General features: G+C 30.7%; 1 protein-coding gene across 1 annotated transcript; it reads right to left on the minus strand.

Moving 5' to 3' along the window:
- Positions 1-6479: 6479 nt before the first annotated feature.
- LOC136084415 (GATA zinc finger domain-containing protein 14-like) lies at positions 6480-13602 on the minus strand. Its single transcript, XM_065804412.1, has 2 exons — positions 13466-13602; positions 6480-7596 (listed from the first exon to the last, which is right to left on the minus strand). Coding segments are annotated over exons 1-2 (1095 nt in total). The 5' UTR covers positions 13468-13602; the 3' UTR covers positions 6480-6503.
- Positions 13603-20764: the final 7162 nt, after the last annotated feature.

The following is a 20764-nucleotide window of genomic DNA, read 5'->3' on the forward strand; positions in this document are numbered from 1 at the left end:
ATTCAATTCAAAAAACGTCTAAAAGTTGTACCGATTCTTAGTTAAACTGTGTTAGTCCAAAAAAATGTTACAAATTACAAATCAAATAAACTTTGCAAACCATTCTGGCATGAGACAATCCAATCTCTCATCACTCATTGTTGTTTCTCAGATGTGATTTTAAAATTTTGATTGACTGAAAAAATGCTCATTTGACGCTACACTCTAAGCAGTTGTGATTGCAAAAATGCATAGTTTATGGGCTTGTTTCAGTATGTCCTTTAATTTCACAACATGGTACAAAATGTCTTGCAGCATCTTAGTTGGTGTTCTTGATGACTTAAAATCTTCATCACTTTCTTCTAAACAAATATCTATCAAAATTTCCATCTGACTTTTTAGCACAACAACGTCTGAATTTTAATCCGTGTACCCAGGCGGAAAAAGTTTGTTTGCTTTTGTTGAGGTTTCAATACTCAAATTGTCCTTATTTAAAGGAAAACTAAAGATTTTAGTGATGGGGGCAAAGATTTCCTCTAAAGCCGCAGAGTTTTCGGTTAAACCCATGGTTAAAGAGTCTATGACCTCGTTGAATTCTTTCCGGTAAAAAAACTTTCATCAATATTGCTGTTAATCTATGATGACGTTGGTAATTATTTTCTGCATCAATGTGTAATGATGACGTCCGTAACTGTTTTCTTCATCAATGCGTAATATCCTAGAAAATATCACTGCACTTTTAATCAAACCACTCATAGCGTCTGTGTCGTTATTTACATTTTTTAGGTTCTTGGCAGTCCTTTCAATTACATTAATACTGCCAATAAGATTGAAGTTTAGACTTTTTAAGATTTATTACAATATTTTTATCTTCTAAATGATATTCTTCATGAATAAAAGAGTAATAACAAAAACAAAAGTTGCTACTTTTTTCAAAAGTCCCATTGCCTTAGTTCTCGTGTTAGTATCGAAAATCTTATTATTTGAGATGCTGTGTAGAAGATCAATAATCTTCCCTAAACACTGATTTAAAGCCTTGAAAGACTTTGCTTGTGCAGTCCATCTTGTTCAAGACAGGTTTAGAAGCTGTATTGTATTTCCTATGTCTTCAAGTTTTTCCTTTAAATGATTAAATTCTTATGTGCTTGATGTGAAGAAAGCATGCAACTGTTTAGGGACATTAAACAATTCTCGTATTATAGAATTAATATTGCAGGCATGTTCAAGAGCAGTGTTTATTCAGTGGTCTTGACAAGCTACATAAGGCAAATTATGGTCAAATTCTTCTGTTATATACTTTTGTACACCCTTAAATATTCCAGGCATTTAACTCGCGAAGCCATACAACTGAGAGGCCATCTTAGATGTGTCAATGCCTTCTTTATGTAAAAAAGACGAAATTAGCTCAGCCGTCCCTTTTCCAGTCTTATCACTGCATTTGACTGCAAAAAGATTTCAAAAGCCTTTCCCAAGTTTCACCGTTTTCACTGGCCGTTCTCACAGCTATACTAATTATGTCCTTGTGTCGACAATTTCAATTTTCAAACTCTTTCTTACAATATTTTCATAAATGTCATTACAATCTTTAAGATTATCAATTAAAACAACCAAATTCTCTTTAAGCGAAGGGCAATTTGTTGTTTCACTGCTTACTTCAAAATTATCCAAGTTGATAAAATATTCGTGTTGTCTTTTACTTCTCAGCCAGGAAACTGGGGTGAATGATCTGATTCAGAACATAATTCTGTAAATTTCTCTGCTTGCTCCTGGACAACAATATAATCCGGGTTTTCCCCATTGGCGCCCTTATCTTATCTTTTTTACCAGAAGATGTTGTTTCTTCTTCTATGGATAAACTACATGTTGAAGTTGATGTTTCCGTTATTTTTATGTCATCTAACTTTGTATGTTTACTACTTTTTATTTCATCATCCACTTCAACATCATTGTCAGCATTCTGATGTTCAATTTTTCGTTTTTTTGAAGGTAACGAGGCTACAAATAGAATCTCTGGGGCTTCCATTGTTGGTATATGATTCTTTTTACTACCATGAACGGATCTTTCATGACTGATTTTATAGTCGTTATTAAAAACTGCTTTGCATACGCAATATTGTAACTTTTATGTCTTGCTTTTCATAGTTATTGCTCTGGAAAACAAACGCAGATACTATAATTTACTGTAATTTTTTAATGAGTTAATGTTTATAAAAGGCTCATGTTATTTGAATTATAGAAAACTTTTATGACAGTAGAATAAGACTAATAACCTTATTATATATTCTTATTAATATTAGACCTTATCCAATAAGCCTTATTCCGATCCTACTTTAATATACTGATAATTGGAAGTAATAACAGGAGCAAATTCACATCATAGTTTATCGATTATTTTCTTATTCTTTCTTATAAAATGCTTAATATTAAATTGTTATATTAAAAAAGTTTAATAAACGATTTAAGGCCACTTATCGGCTGGTTAAAAGTTATGCTTTTAACCAGTCGATAGCTTATCGCAAGGTTAAACGGAGAGATGTGAATACGGCTGCTGAGCTATAAGTGATGTTCTCATTACTAGTCAGAGTTCTAATCCTGTTGAAATATTTTTACAAATTTGTATCTTTTTCTCTTTTCTTCAAATTCTACCTAAACTTGCATTGGCCTACCATCACCAAAATTTATTCCTTTCTAACCAAATTTTTAGCCATGTTTCCTCATTTTCAATATTTTACTTCTCTTTTCTTGTCCAGATTATTATCTTTTTTTAATTATATCCGTTATTAGCTATGTAAGATTAAGACATGTATACACCCAAGAATTTGAATCTAAATTAGAATATCACTTGTTTTAGCAATAACCTTACTTATTTTTTATTTCTTGAATATATACCAAATAATAGTAGTAATAAATTATTATGTATATACATGTATAAATAAATATATATATATGTGTGTGTGTGCGTGTGTGTGTGTGTGTGTGTGTGTGTGTGTGTGTGTGTGTGTGTGTGTGTGTGTGTGTGTGTTTTTGTTTGTGTGTGTGTGTGTGTGTGTGTGTGTGTGTGTGTGTGTGTGTGTGTGTGTGTGTGTGTGTGTGTGTGTGTGTGTGTGTGTGTGTGTGTGTGTGTGTGTGTGTTTGTGTGTGTGTGTGTGTGTGTGTGTGTGTGTGTGTGTATTAGTAATGTAACGGAATTTTTTTTTTTTTTTAAGACATGTGACAGACTTAGCAGTTTAAATCAAAAAATCATTGTCCTACAGGGCGATAAAGAACTATAGGTAAACCTAGAAAAAAAATTAAAAAACTTCTTAACGAACATAATGTAGTTTTATTTGAAGTAATCAGTTATGTAAGGATAATGATCGACAGAGTTTTTACACTACCCAGCCGGCATTTGATCCTAAAAAGACGTCTTTTGAACGTTCAAAAGACGTTAAGAACGTCTTTTGAATGTTCATAAGACGTCAGTTTAGGACCAAATGCCGGCTTGGTATCCATGCGGCTCTTGGCAAGATGTTTTAAAATTATTAAAGTAAAAATTGATCTCAACTTAAAATAGTTTGCCAACCTTTGTCTTAGATGACACATTGTATCAAGGCAAATATTTTTTTTAACGTCCTAGGTACATGATAATTTTTTCTAAAAATATTTTTTTGAAATATTTTTTTAAATTAAACTCAGGGAAATACTCAGAATAATGGTGTTCACTAAATTCACTAAAACATACAGTGATAAAAATAACTCATGTGTGTTAAGTCAACCAACCTTAGCAGTTTTACTTGGGGTAAATTGGGCTCTTTGTAACATTCGCAGCAATAGCAATAGAAGTTTTATGAAAAAACTTTATTGCTAAACATTTAAATTTTAGATCTACTGAGTTACAAAAAATACGGTACAATATTGGTAAACAACATTAGTTAATATTGGAAAATATTTGAAGTTAAAGGAAATATTGTAAATATTATTCACAAAATTAAGCAAATGATGCGCGAATGTTATCAGGTAATCGAGTATGTAAAATTAAAGGAAGGCAATAAAAAATTATAATAAACGAAAGTACCAAATAGACCAAAGTAATTTTCATAAAAACTTATTTAACTCAGGTCAATCACCTGATTACCTGATCACTTGATCAATTAAATCATCTGAATCACCTAAATCAATTGAATCACCTGAAACACCTAATTCTACTCTTTAGCTTATAAAAGTTGAACATTTAATTTTTTCAGAGCAATCCATTTTAGGGTTAGGTCAGGGTTAGAGTAATTTCAGAATAAACCATTTAAACAATTGTTTGACTTCTTCATTTGTTTTTTAACTTCTCCATTTTCTCCATATACCATAAGTTTCAATTTAGGACACTTAAACTAACCATTTTTGACAGGTTTTTTCATCAATATCCTTGTTTGAAAGATGTTTTTAACCACTAATCATGTTTAAAAAGTTTTTTAACCACTAACCATGATTAAAAAAATGTTCAACAACTAAATCTCTTGTGAATTTATTTCTTACAAGCTAAAATACACACACTTTACATAGCCCCTCTAGAGAGTTAACTGCATGTTCAGTCCATATTATAGAAAGCAAAATGATTCTTTTATTCATTATTTTTAGTTTAGTGAAATATCTCGAACTCCACACTATCTTTCCAACACTAGGCTCTTTTTATCAATTTTATTTTGTCTTTTTTATTCATTTAAATCATTTTCATGTCACAACAAGGCATAGCGATTCTATAAAAAAAATTTTTATTGACAACTATTAAGAGTAATTGTATTCTAATATTGATGTTGACGTAGATGTAGGGGAAAGGCGCCTATGATGGCATACTTAACTTTGAAGCTTCATTGTTCAGTATCTTGAAGACCAATAATAAAAGTTTTGATATGGATTCATTCCTTGTACATCTATCTGTACTATCAATAACACATCAGGTTTGTTTTTTTATAAGTTATTCCTATTTTTAAAAAAAGCACAAGTATGCCATCATAGGTAACCACTGCTCCTATGATGCCATAGGCTAGGATGGGGCTGATTACGATCAAGGGTAACTAGATGATTTCATTTAACCTTAGAGTCTTCCCTCAGAAAAGCCAGAAATTAGTCGGAACCATCCTAACTTACCATTTCATGCTACACAGCAGCATTGTAAAGTTTCGCTTATGCGCTTAGGATATATTGTGTTTTATGTATTTTTTGGACCAAAAAAAAACTTTTGGAGCATCGCTTTCTTTTTTCTTTCATCAAAAATAAGTTTTTTTTATAAAAAAAAAAAAGGTTTTCCCATTTCGTCAATATTACAACACCCCCAACTCGTCAGTATGCCATCATGGGAAAAATTCATCTTTTTTATTAAAACAAACTGTGTCTCCCTTGTTCAAAAGATAAAATGAAATAAATATTCCACTAAATGCACAAAACCTGAATATAAAATGCATGAAAACTCTCTTTCTGCACAGTTGATAATAAAATTACAACCTTAAATATAAGAAGGGAATAAAGCTACAACAGCACATCTCAAAATCAATTTTTGTTGATTATAAAAACACTTTCACTAAAACTAATGTAAAGTAAGTATAGTCATGTAGATCTAATCACTTTTTGACCAAAACCAATTTTTATGGAAATATGACCGGTATGCCATCATAGGCGATATGCCATCATAAGCGCCTTTCCCCTAATGTAATATTTTTTTTTTTTTTTTTATTATTATCTCCGCTTCCAACAAGGCTGCAAGCAGCCACTAATTAAAGTTGGAAGTTACTGAAAGAGAAAAGATGAAGATTGTAGAGCTAGATAACGATTGACGGACGACTTAAAGGATTGCAAATTATATGAATCAGGAAAACAAGATGAAGGAAGCGAATTCCAAAGAGCTGATGTTCGAGGAAAAAAACTAGACGAATAAGCGTTTTTGGAGCACTAAGGAACAGTCACAGAAAAAGGATGAGACTTAATTGAATGACGAGTAACACGAGAATGAATTTTAGTAGATGACCCAAGAGACCCTAGCTCTTTAGAGCAGTGCCCATTATAGTATTTGTAGAAAAGAGAAAGAGAAGCAACATTACGACGATGTGATAATTGTTGGAGGTTGGCTGCAAGAGTAGGTCCCACTATGTTTACAATGGGTAATATTGACGAGTTGCTAATTTATTCAAATTATAAAACACACGAAGGTTTAAAAGTAAGGTTTTTGCGAATTTTTTTTATGAATTTAATTTAATGATTATGTTTAGATTGGGAGCCCCAGCTGCCAAAGCCCAAAACAGAAATCTTTTTATTTTTTTCTTAAGTTTTTGATATATATTGCAAAAGTTACAAATTTGGTTTTCGATAAAATAAATTTCAATGTATTTTTTTAAATATCTAACTAAAAAATTTCTCACAAATATTTTTATTATAATTTTTAAACAACTTTATTTTTCATTATTGAATGTTTTTTTTTACCTGTTTTTTCTTCTTTTTTGTTGTTTTTTTCATTTTTGTCTACTTTTTGATTGTCATTTTCCTTTTTTTCGTCTTTGTCGTTACTTTTTTCGTTTTTCTCTTTTTTTTTCGTTATTTTTTACATTAATTTCTTCTTTCTCGTTATTTTTTACTTTGTTTTCTTCTTTCTCGTTATTTTTTTCTTTATTTTCTTCTTTCTGGTTATTTTTTTCTTTATTTTCTTCTTTCTCGTTATTTTTTTCTTTATTTTCTTCTTTCTCGTTATTTTTTTCTTTATTTTCTTCTTTCTCGTTATTTTTTTCTTTATTTTCTTCTTTCTCGTTATTTTTTTCTTTATTTTCTTTCTCGTTATTTTTATCTTTTCCTTCATTCGTATTTTTTTTTACTTCTTTTTCTTCTTTTTTCCCCTTATTTTCCGCCTCAGATTCATCGTTTACGAGAGGGGCGTTTACAACAAATGGAAGTGGCGGAAGCATAAAGGGATAACCAAGAGAAGAACCATGATGTAAGTATTCATTTCCACTACAATCATTCCAGCAATGGTAACAACTGTTATCAATCGTAGAAAAAGGAGCGTGATTAACCAGATCCGGTAATAAAGGAAACACGGTTCCTATCTTATCGCCGTGCTCATTAAAACCATCAGTTAAGTCAAGTATATTATTGTTGTGCAAAATATGATGTGGATCATTTGGATCATATATATTATTGAAACCTCCATAACGATTTTCAAAGTTATGTGCTTGAGGATATTCCCCAAAACTACTTGATCCGTAAGGTAATAAGTTATAGCTTCCATAATGATTAGTTTCATCTACACAATGACCATTATGATAGTTGCTACTAGAGAATTGAGGAAAATGATGAAAATGATGAAAATGGTGACCATTGTATGTATGATGTGGAGCATAAACATTGTTTGGGTAGTAGTCTAAGTTTGAACCATGTTCCACAGGAATCATAGGATAGTTATTAAAGTTGTTATATCCTACTGAAGCATATTCAGAACGTTTCATAAGTTTATACGGTGTAATTATATCGTTCAGTGTTTTACCATCTGAACTTTCAATCTTTTTAAAACTATTTTTCAAAACTCTTGTAGGCATAGAATAGGTTTGATGAAGTATTGAAAAGATAACCACAGTGGTTACTTTGAACTTGAGACTCATTTTCCTATAACAAATTATGAATATTTTTTTATTTAGAATTATAATTTTTTTTTATTAATTTTTTTACAATAATAAAACCACAATGATGTATATATATATATATATATATATATATATATATATATATATATATATATATATATATATATATATATACATATATATATATATATATATATATATATATATATATATATATAGATTTAGTTTCGCATATTGCGTAATATTGCAGTAGTTGGAGACTAGTTACTCTCAATAATTGAGAGATTTTAGATAAAGAGTCGCTTGCGGATTTAAATTCTAAGATTTGTAGGATTATGCGAAAAAACACCTTAAAAGGCGTTATATGCAAAAATTGACGTTTTAAATATGTTCACATTTAATTGTTTTTTTAAAAATAACTGCATTTCTGAATGATTTAAGTTTATAATAATTTATAACAATTAAGCTAATTTTATAACAACTTGTTAACTATTTGAAGATTTAAATAGTGAAACTTTTATTCTTACATTTACATAAGAATATCAAAATAAACATTATTTTTACAATTTAAAACATTTTGAACATGGTTATATAAATTTAGGAAAACATTTTCAATTAAAAAATATCATCATAAGAATGGGAATATTTTTTTGAAATATATGGTTGAGCATCTTCCTGCTAAGTAGTTTAGTTAAAATGCAGCTGTGTCGATTCTCGAATCCATAGACATATTGGGATGCTTCCGACACAAGTTTTACCGCTCGCTCAACACTTTGGGAGTGAGATGGAAAGTCAGAGATTTCAGGTTCAACATTTTTGTCAATCATATATTGGATTTGCTCAATTGAAAAATGTTGTGTTGTTGGGGGCTCCGTAGATTTAGTATTGATGATGTCAAGCAACTCATACCAATGATTAACATTAAAATTAATTTGCGGAATTTTCTTCAAATTTACTTCCTAACTTTTGTTGTTTACTCTATAAATATAAATCAAAGACAATTACCACATTTTATGTGTCTCTTTTTTTAAAATTTATTTTAGTTAATTATAAAAAAATACCTTTGCCTTAGAGCCAGTAAGATTTGAAAACTAAAGTTTCGTATATTGCTGTCATTTTCTTTTAGCATGACATAAAGAATATTTTCAGGTTTTAAACACAATGCGTTGTTTTTAATGTTTTTTTTAACAATATGTTTAACATCATCAAAGGGGAGATTATTTATTCTAGTAATAGTAGAAAAAATAAGGCGTGGAGATTCGTGAAATTTTGAAGATTTTTTTATTTCGAACCACGCTGGAGCATAAACCTGAACAATAAAATATACAAGTTTTTTTAAAGAAACTGTTGGTTGATTGTCTCTAGTATACAAACAAAGAAGACAAATAGTTAGTGTTAACCACCTTGCATGGTTAAGTGGTCCAATTTTATAGGCAGCCCATTTATCAAAAACTTTACTAATACCTATTCCTTTGCAATATTCAAATAAAAGTCTTTGATCGCAACCAAGATCTGTTAGTATTTCTTCTTGAATATATCTATCTACGATTGGATTTTCAATACATTCAAACAAAACTTAATTTCTATCCTGAACATTTTCAGCACATCTTTTGCCAAGTAGACCACTGAAGCTTCTTGGCCCGGTTGTGTCACCATCAAGTTTCACAAAAAGAGCTCATAATGGAAGCTCATTTTGATGTAAGGCGCATCCAATTAGATGTAGTTTTCTTTTCAAAAACTCTTCTAGTTTTACCACTAAGCCACTTATTGGTCCAGTATTGGTTGCAGTATTATCAAGAAGAACAGCTTGTATACTTTCCAAAATGTTATGTTCTTGTAAGACGCTGAACGTTTCGGTAGCAAGAACTAAGCCTGTTCCACCAGTGACAGAAATCGTCCTATGAGTCAAATAATCTCCACTCAATTCTCCATCTTTATAAGTAAATGTGAGATGATGTTCAGAATGCATTCCTTTAGTACTTCTCCTTAAGGTGAGTTTATTACTTTACTTGTTTTAGTTATCTGATCGAGCTTGCTATCAACCCCAAAACAAATTAACTATTTTTTTTGTTCTGAGTCCACATTTTCACTAACGATTTTTACTCTTGACTTGGCCCTATCTAATTTGCATATGTCAATCAAAATATCAACTTTTATATCAACATTTTATATCAACATTTTTATATCTTTTATATCGACATCATTTTTTAGGAGATATTTTATGTCATGTAGTAAAGCATTTGCAAGGGCTGCATCTACGTTAAACGAACACTCGTTTCTGACTAGTTCTATTGCAAATCTTGGAATTTTAACCAAGTTGCATTTTCTAATAGGATCCATCTATTGGATTCCACTCATCTTTATCCTAAAAAAAGTTGATAAAATAAAATACTTTTTGTTTTATCTACTACAAATTTTTCATGTATTTATAAAATATTTACCTTCGTAATGGTTAAACCACTTGTTTCTTCAATTGAGTTTACGTGTGGTATGAGGAATTCATCTTCATCAATTAGCTTATGAGATATTTCTTTTCGTTCTTTATCATTTCTTTGAACCTTTTTGACAGAAAATCTATCAACAGAAGAAAGTTGATATGCAAAAAAAATTTGGGGGCCCGTGGCCCCTTCATTTTTCATTCAGGAATTGAGTAAAACCATTAGTTCCTCCGACTAAATTAAGCAAATCCATTAGCTTCTTCGAAAAGTTGCAAAAAAAAAATTATTTGATATAAACAGGCAGAGCCGTACCAAGGGCGGGGCCGGCCGGGCCGCGGCCTGAGGCGCCAAAATTGGGAGGGCGCAAAATTTAATAAATTAATAAAACAATAATCAGTTTAAGAAACAAATTTTCACGGCGTCGCTGCTGTTGATAAGAAAATTAATTACAATTCCGCCTCTTGACACAAACTCTTAAATACTAAAGCTCATATACTGAACAAAAACGCGCCCTATACCACTAACATACCTTTGATAACTTTTGAGCATTATAATTCTATTATGAGTCGAACCCAAAAGTTATCTGGTGCTGAATTTAAGAAGAAAAGAAAACAGCGCCAAGAAAGTGACGAGAAACTATAAAACTGTTTCAAAAAGTGGTTGGTAACAAACTCAGTGGAGAAACAAATTATTTCAGAGGATATTTGTATTGAAATTAATGACAATTCAACAGACCCTATAATTGACTTTAATTGAGTTCAGATCATCATTTGGAATTAATTGAAGAGGAGATTTTCATCAACCAAAGTCAAGAAGAATTTTGCACAACTGATTCAGAACCAACCAGGGAAGATGAAAATGCCTAGCTTTCAGGCCCAGCTGAAATGGATAAGGATGAACTTCATTCAGAAATCTCAGAAATTCCAGTGGCCTTGGAAGAAAATTTTCAACACAGGGATCCAGCAACATGGCCTAAAATAACGGACAAAACAAGATGCTTTTTGATTGAGCATAGGCCAGAGCAAGACAGAAGAGAATTTTTCCCAAACACGTTGTGTGATTTTGACAACAGAATGCCACACTTCAACTCAAAATGGTATGAAAAAATTCATCCCAATGGTAAAAAATTTGTCCGCACTTGGCTGCAGTACAGCAATAAAAAAGATTCTTTATTTTGTTTTTGCTGTTTGTTATTTTCAACAACAAAAACCAACAATTTCTCAGAAATTTCTAAAGGGTTTTGTGACTGGAAAAAACTAAACCCAAGAATTCCTAAGCATGAAAACAACAATGAACACCAAAGATGCTATTCTGATTGGAAAATTCTTGAAAAAAACCTCAAGGAAAGAATAACCCTGGATTCTGATCTGCAGAGAGTTATCAGTGGAGAGATGAAAAAGCGGAGAGACATCTTAAAAGTGATTGTTGATGCAATTTTTTTCTGTGCCAAGAACAATCTTGCCCTTCGGGAAACAACAGAAGACATTGGTCAACAAAACAGTGGCATTTTTCTGAGCTTAATTGAGTTGTTTAGCCGTTATTATCCTTTAGTGGCTGAACACATTGCGTCCGTTAAAGCAAAAAAAACTACAACATCCTACTTTTCTCCTTGAATTCAAAATGAGCTGATTGAGTTACTTGGGCAGAAAGTCAGGAAAGAAATTTTGTCAAACATCAAAGAAGCTAAATACTACTCTGTTCTGTTTGACTGCACTCCAGATACCTCCCACAAAGAGCAGATGACTCAGATCATCAGGTATGTTCGCATTAGTGATGAAACCTGCACAGTTAAGGAAAGTTTGTGGACTTCATTGAATCTCACCGAAAAACCGGAAAAGGTCTTGCAACAGAGATAACTGAAAAATTGGAGAAGGATGGTCTAAGCATTTCCGATTGCCGGGACCAAGGCTATGACAATGGAGCCAATATGTCTGGAAAATACAATGGCGTCAAAGCTCACATCCATTCTCTTAATGAGTCAGCAAGATTTGTTCCATGCGCAACTCACACTTTAAATCTTGTTGGTGTTCATGCTGCTGAGGTTTCCCCACTCATGATTACGTTTTTTGGAAAGGTTCAAGCCATCTTTAACTTTTTTTCAAGCTTCACGTCAAGATGGGAAAAACTGATGAAAACGTTGACCATCTCATTAAAGGGAACAGTGACACAAGATGGTCTGCCAAAAAAGAAGCAATCACATCATTGCACAGACAAATTAAAGACGTTCTTCAAGTTTTGGAATCCATAATCCACAATCCCATGACAAATGCTGTCACAGTTAGCAGTGCAAAAGAACTTCTCATTCATATTGATTTCAGTTTTTTGTGTTTGTTGGGTTTCTGGTGTCAAATTCTTTCTCTAATTGACCGGGAAAACAAACTGCTTCAGTCAAAAACCATTTCAATTGACATTGCCGCAAAAAAAATGAAATGGTTGAAGGCTTCCATTCAGAATTTTTGAGATGTTGGGGTGGACAACATTGTCAAAGATGCCACAGAAAAAGCTAACCAGAGCGGAATTGATGGTGGCTTTCCAATTAAGAGGAAGCACAAAGTTAAGCGAACAGCACTTTATGAAGCTGAAGATGACTCTCACCTTCTCACAGCAGAAACAGAATTCGGATCTCAGTGCAACCTTGTGTTTGACAGCATTATTACACAAATAGAGTGGCGGTTTGAGGCTGATGTCTGCTGTATCCTCTGATTTTGGCTACCTCAGTGGGCATTCACTCTCTAAAAGTTCAGTGGATGAACTCAAGAAAAAAGCTGCAAATTTATCTCAAGTTTACAAGGCAGATTTAGATTCTTCCGATTTCCAGTCAGAAATGGCAAGCTTTAAATATCAAGCTGCCGCAATGATGGATAACTTTGAAAAATCTAGCCCGATCGACATTTTGCAGCTCATTCATAAATATTCTTTGACCGATGCTTATCCCAACACAACAATTGCTATTCGCATCTTTCTCACCATACCAGTCACAGTTGCTACGTGCGAGAGAAGTTTCAGTAAACTTAAGCTCATAAAACACTATATGAGGTCAACAATGGGCCAAGAACGTTTGTCTAGTTTGGCTATAATTTCAATTGAAAATGAATTGGCAAACAACATTGATATTGATGATGTCATTAGTGAATTTGCCTCAAGAAAAGCCAGAAAAGTGGCATTGAACTAAAGTTTGTGCAACTTTAATGACAAATTTTACTTATAACAAAGTAATTAGTATAGAGATGTGATCGTATCATTTTCGCTATTTTTAGACAAGCCTGAAGCTTTGAATTTGGGCAAAAATCCAATCCTAGGTACACGAATTTCCCCTATATTAGTGATATGGTATCTGAGTTTTTCAAAAAGAAAAGCCGAAAGAAACTTTTCAAAGTTTTTTATTTCAATAAAATTCTTTATTTAAGTAAATAATATATATATATATATATATTTATAAAAAAATTTACTTACATAAGAATGTTTTTAAATTCAAAATTGTATTATAAATGTTGAATTTAACTTGAAGCTTGAAACTTTTAACAATTTTTTTTTTCTACAACAAATTTAATAGACTTGCAATTAGGCTAGAATAATAATATTTTTAAATTTTTGATAAGCATGCCAAACATGTGCTTTCGTTTGCTAAACAAAGCTTTCGTTTCGAGAAATAGTTTCGATCTTATAAAAGCAGAAAAAAGTGCGCATAAGATGTTTCGACATTTAAGAATTCATTCAAAAACTAGTTTAAGGATCCAAAAACTCTGAAAGGGTACTCACTTATGAATGATGAAGTCAAACTTTATCTAAAACAATACAAGGTTGTTTTTTAGTTACCTGTTAACAAATAGCTTGCAACTAAAGAAGAAACCCTCTATAACTCTCTTGAGAATCCGTGCTGTCTATATCAATTTTGTCCTTGAAATTATAAGATTATTTACAAACATTTATCTGCGTCTAAGTATTAACAAAAACCGTACGTAAATCATAAAGATACATAAACCATAAATAAACAATTAATATAGCATATAAATGAAATAAAACCTTAAGAATTGCATTCAAACTTATCACGACTCGCAACGAGCTCATCTTGATCTTTCCTCCATGTAGGTAGAATTTATAGATATATTTATAATATATATATATATATATATATATATATATATATATATATATATATATATATATATATATATATATATATATATATATATATATCAGGGCCTTTGAGAACGCCAATGGCGCCAGGGTCAAAAATAGAGAACGGCGTTCTTATTTCAAACCAAAAATATACAAAACTTAAAAATTTTGTGAACACAGCAATATTTATTTCTGATACAGCACATTTTATTTCTGCTTTACTATTAATTCTCTGGATTGAGAAACCGTTTATTATTCAAAACTGATATATGAATCAAAATATTAGTTTTAAAACTAATAAACAAAAAGTTATTGAACAAAATCTTAAAGAAAGGGAAATAAGGCGCTTAAAAAGGATTTTTTCGAGCTTTTCTGACCACCCAAATAATAATGCATTGTCGTAGCTCACTTTTTTAGCCAAATAATTTTCAATCAGAATAATCAAGTATCAGTAACGCGATCGCGCTCCGTGGTTGAACGGAGAGAATTTTTTACAGTTTTTAGTTTACTAAACGATGGTTCACTCTCAGCAACTGACTCAAGAATAATGTTGAAAATCTGAAACATGATGCAAATGTTCAAGCTACATTTCATAGATTTGATTGAGTAGCTGCATTGGATTTCTATGCTTAAAAACTGTTTTGCGAGCATTGTTAAAACGGCTAACTTCTTTAATGAGATTCTTTTTGTTTACATCTCTCGGATAAAACCATGCAAGTTTTTAAGCTTTATTTTAAACGGAAAAATCATCATTATCCAACAAGATAAATGAAAACATAATACCAACCATCATGCTCGCCTCAAATCTTAAATCAATCTGCTAGATCAGATTATCTATACTAATTAAAAAAACTTTCACTTTTAGTTCTTTTGTTTGGTTGTGGTGTTGCGGAATAGTGTCGCAAAATTTTTGTCGCAAATTTTTATTGTCGCAATCTTGATTGTTGAAAATGTGAAAAAGAAATAGTGTCGCAAATTGTCGCATTTTTGATTGTCGAATAACAGAATGAGGAATAATGTTGCAAAAAAGTTTAATGAAGAAAGTCGAAAACAAAACAAAAAAATAGCGTTGCAATTAGTAAAATCGTGTCGAAAAGCGTTATAGTGAAAAATATTATATATATATATATATATATATATATATATATATATATATATATATATATATATATATATATATATATATATATATATATATATATATATATATATATATATATATATAATAATAATAATTAATAATAATAATAATAATATAAAAATATATATAAAATGTAAAATAGTGTCAAAAACAAAAATAAAAGGAATAGTGTTGGAAATGAATTTAATAAATAGTGTCGAAAATAGAAAAAGGGAATAATTTCCTAAAGAAGTTTAATGAATAGTATCAATAATAAAAATATAATAATAACTATAAATGTGTGTTTAGATAACATGACTGATGTCGTACCTGCTGCGGGGGGCTTCGCTACATGCACTAACTGTCTTATAGCCTGCTCTCGCAAAGGAGTGCCGCTACATTGACTAATGGTTTGGGGTTTGGTAGCAATCTTTTCTTTCATTATTCTTTGCTTTTTTTTCTTTTTCTATTTTTTTTTTGTAAAAACCGTATGCTATAAAGATAAGCAAAACGAGTAAGGAATTGCTGAAATTAGCTATTCGCGACACTATTCCCCTTTTACTATTTGTGACACAATTCTTTTTTTTATTTTTGACACCATTCATTAAATTCATTTGTGACGCTATTCCTTTTTTTGCAATACCAGGTTTTTTTAATATATTCGACACTATTCTGAAGTTTATTTTTTGATACTATTCCTGTCACTCTTGGCTGTCATGGAAATAGGCAGTTTTTGTTGCCTCATCGTGATAACGCTTTAGTTAACGTTTTCTTTTAGTATCTTTTAGTAAAAAGTTCAGTTTTAAATCATAGCGGTCCAGCTACAGCTACCATCTCTTGGAAAATTTGAAACAAAGAACCGCTAATCCGTTTAAGATCTTCCACCAGCTATCAACCAACGTCAATAACAACAGTAAGGGTTTTGTACCAAATCGTTATTAGCATTACAGATTTAAAAGATAGTTATCATTTTATTAAGTCTCTTGCATGGCTAAGTGACTCACTGGTCAGATTCAGGTTTTCCATGGTATGTTTAAGAGCCGCCAATATTTTTCTCAGCCTCTGTTTGGCAAGTGGTTTGATCAAATTGGTACGAGAGCTTCACCTTGTCATTGAAAGTATATGCAGTGAAATTCTGTCGCTTTATTGAGGATATTCCATTGGCCAAAACCTACACTTAAAAAATCTGTACCAAGATTCGAAATTTTCAAAGAATACTTTAATCTCAATGGCTAATTCAACTGCGTGCACACCAGCCAAAATTACATAGTCAGTGTTACAGGGAACGTACTTAGCTTCCTAATAATTTTTTTTTTGTTTAGGCTAGAGCTCTTTTGTGAGCACATGACATATTGGATCCATTATGGTGTCCCTGACCGCGTCAGTTTTGAATATCTATACCTAGCCTTGAAATCACATCAGAAATAAGCTTAGCTATATTGACACCTTTCATCAACTTGAGTTGAAAGCGTCTTACATTTTTCAAGTAGGATGTAATAACGGGGTTGTGGCGGCCAATAAGCTCTATACCTGCAAGAAATTTTCCATTTTCTTTCCCATTCACGTGTGTTGTTTCACCTGCAAACATAATTGTATATAATAGTTATAATTAAATTGTTACAGTAATTATATAAACAATTTAAATTGGTATTGAAAGAACTTTATTTATTTAGTTACCTAGAAAAGCTAAACTCCAAGAACTTAAGAAAAGAGTCACATTCAAAATTCCACATAGAATTGTTCTCCATTTAACTGTCTCAAAATTTATTTACTTCTGGAGCTCTGAATATATACCAGTAGAGCTGCTAAGACAAATGTATTCCTCTTTCCAATCTATGAAGAAATTTTAGTGCAATGGGCTGGTTGATGCTGCTTCACACGACTTATGAGTTTCCTTCCTTAATACCTAGCTTTTCTGTTCCAACGAAGAAGGAATATTTACCCGCTTTTGAATACTGCTTTTGTGCTGGGAGTCCTTTTAAAACAATTACATCTCGATTTTTTTGACTTAAAAAAACAGGCCACAAAGAGGGGTCAGGTTAAATATCACATTCTCTACAGTTAGATAAGGTTTTTCCTTACAACTCTGGTGAGTCACTTTGAATTTCATTCAAAAGTGACCTCTTTACCACTCCCTCTTGAAAGCCCTGATATATATACATATTAAAAACTAATTTTATGTATTAACTATAAATATGTGAGCCAGGGTGAATCAAACGCCCCGTACTTTCAAAAATTGATCTGTCCCTATTCTTAAAACTTTATATTGGTTCTAACAAGACACTCTGTTAAATTTTTCAAAATTGAATGAGATTTAGGGGGGCCACCTCAGGTCTGAAAAGTGCAACAAGACCCTAAACAGAAGAAAATAAAGTTTTTCATATGAATGTCATGTTGGGTCTCAAAAGAAGCAAAATTTTATAAAAATTTTAAAATTAATAAAATTTCACTCAAGAATTATTATTTAAAACTTTATTACATAAAAATTATTATTTTTTAACAAAAAAGTAAAAAAACAATTTTTCATGGGTTTGTCAAAATTCTTTCATAAGGTATTTTTAACAAAAAATTATTATTATTTTTGTAATTTTATGAAATTTCGCTTCAGACCTGAGGTGGCCCCCCTAAATCTCATTTAATTTTGAAAAAATTTAACAGAATGTTTTCTGAAAACCAATAGAAAGTTTTAAGAATAGGGACAGACCAATTTTTGAAAGTACGGGGCGTTTGATACACCCTAATGTAATCTCTAAATATAGAAACTTAATTGATAAGAGTGTGAAATATCTTTTAAATGATAAATCTGAAAATATTAAGCAGCAGAAAGCCATTTAAGTATACCTAATTAAACTCTGCTACTTCTAAAAATAGTAGAGGTTCAATTTAGTGAATTGACAAAAAAAAACATTGCTAACATTGATAATCCATTAAACCAAATAGATTTTATAAAAAAAACAGGTTTTCCCCATTATTTTTATTGAATTATTGTCAACATCAAATAGTCATCGATGCAACATAAAAGTTTTACTTTTTTTTGTAATGTTTTGCTGAGTGATTACTAACTTAAATAAAACATTACATTTAACCTTTTTTTTTTTATGTCAAATTTTTATAGATTACTATCCTTGTATTTATTTACAGTTATGTGATTTTGGGACTAATTTTGGTGGATTGACAACTTGTCACTAATCCACAAAAATTTATCCCATTTTTTAAAAAAATTTAAAAACATGAACTATGATCTAATACAATTTTCAAACATATTTTGTCGCAGCATCTTTTATAGTGTATAGGGAGGCTGCCCTTGCTGCTGCAGGAGTCATACAGGTTTTGCAAAACTTTTCGGCCAAAGCAAACAGCACTGGTTGCTTCGGGCAATGTTGATTAGAGATTTGTGTGTTTTTGGTGGTTTTGCAAGCATTTTTTGTTTATAACAGTTCTCATCCTCTTTGCGCAACCATTCGCCTTTAACCTTAGTGATGTCAAACATGTTCAAATCATTTAAGTGTTTCTTTCAACAGTGCTTATAGTTTTTCAAAAGTTTGGCTAATTTTGTACAAATGATTGATCAGGTACGTGTGGAAAGTCTAATGTTTTACTCCCTTGGGATTTAAGCTCAACAAAAATTACACTAATTCTCTCTCTCCGTTCTTTGGTGGTGGATTCAAAAAATTAAAAAGGTTTAATGATCTGGTTTTTCTGGGGCATGTGACTCCATTTACTCAAGGTTGCTTCATAAGTTGCCACTTTGTCTCTTCTTGATGTTGCTTAAAACTGGGATGAGTTCTTTGTCCAAGTTTCCTTTTTCTTCTCGGTGTTAAAAGAGCTCTATTTAAACGACATATTATACTCTACTCAGCAACTGAAATAGAAAAAGCTTAAACGTAAATATTAAACACGAAACAAATAAGTTTTCGTATATTTTTTTTAAAAACAAGCAATTCAAAACTATTGAAAATAATAAAAAGTAAGACACAAATAAAATAAGATTTGCACAACTATATGTTTGTATATATAACACAAATATTAATGTAGTTCGCAAAATAATATAAGATATGTGTTAGTTAGGCAATAATAGTGTTGACACAAAATTAAGCTAATTTAAACTTAATTATTTTCCCCATTGAACACTTATATACCAGTTTACACCACACTGCAAAACAGCTAAAGAAAACTCTACCGAAGCTTCTTGAACGCACAACGTTCTACCATACTCTGAAAAATTCCAAACAAATCTCTCAGGGCAATACCGAGAAATTTTTTTAATATTGTTATATTGTTGAAACAAATATATATTACACTAAAATGGAGTATAATACATTTCAAATTGGTTGCGTGACTTTTTTAAATACTTTATTTGAAATAAAGGTCATTTTAGTCATTAATAGGCCAAAAATTCATACATTCGTGCAACAGGAAATTTTTTCGAATAAAGGTTAAAAAGTCATCACCCTATCTAGATTTATTTTATGATCTTGCTAATATTTTATTGAATAAATCTTTAAAATTGACTTAAAAAAATGAATTATGATCTAATATAATATTTTAATATATCTTATATCTCCATCTTTTATAGTGCTTTATTTGGTGTCCTAGAGTATCCCATGATCATAATTATGATCGTAGAAATATTTTAATGGATAAAACCTGAAATATTAAACTAAAAACTTGTATTGTGACCATGTTTAATTACCTGGGAAAAATTTTTACTGTCTTTTTAACGTGTTTTTCAGTGTGTTATTTTAGTATCATAGATTTATACTATGTTGTCAAATTTATTTTTTTTAAACATAGAGTTTCAAAGAATAAGATTATTTTTGAGTACATGCAAATCTCTGCAAAAATGTGCCAAATAAATCACTGCGCAGTGTTTGAACCTTTTGATATTTTAGACCAAATAAAAAAAAACAATTTTAATTCAAAGTTTAAATACAAATTTTCAAAGTTTAAAAAATCTTTTAGATGGACATAAACATGATTTTTAAATTTTCTTACATAAGCTTAATATATATGTGGTGAATTTAAACTAATTTAAATAATTATTACATATCAGTCCACTAACCACGCAAAGTATGTGCTCGCGGGAGACTCGGCGAAAGGGGGCTGAAAAATATTATTTTTTTTTTTCAAATTGCGAGTTATAACGCATTAAACTGTTAAATTATTTTACACAAAAAATGATTATAATTTAATATATTTATTATATTAAATAATTATTTTTAATATATTATAGCAAAATTTGTTTTAACTTATCACTATTAAAAACGAACTCGATATTTAAGCACTTATTATATTTGGGTCAGGATTTTATAAAAAACGCGAAACCCGGATTTGCTCACTGGAATTTAGTTTCAACCAAAATGCAATATTAGTAAAGGAATTTCTTAGTTATTCTAAGGCTGCAAAAAAAAGATCTACTAAACTTTACTCGATTACTATAATAAACTCAAAAAATTTATAACTTACTAATTTAATATTAAAAACTAACCTTATTATTGTTATTTTTTTTACAG

This window comes from Hydra vulgaris, chromosome 08, assembly GCF_038396675.1.
Source record: "Hydra vulgaris chromosome 08, alternate assembly HydraT2T_AEP".
NCBI classification, from domain to species: Eukaryota; Metazoa; Cnidaria; class Hydrozoa; order Anthoathecata; family Hydridae; genus Hydra; species Hydra vulgaris.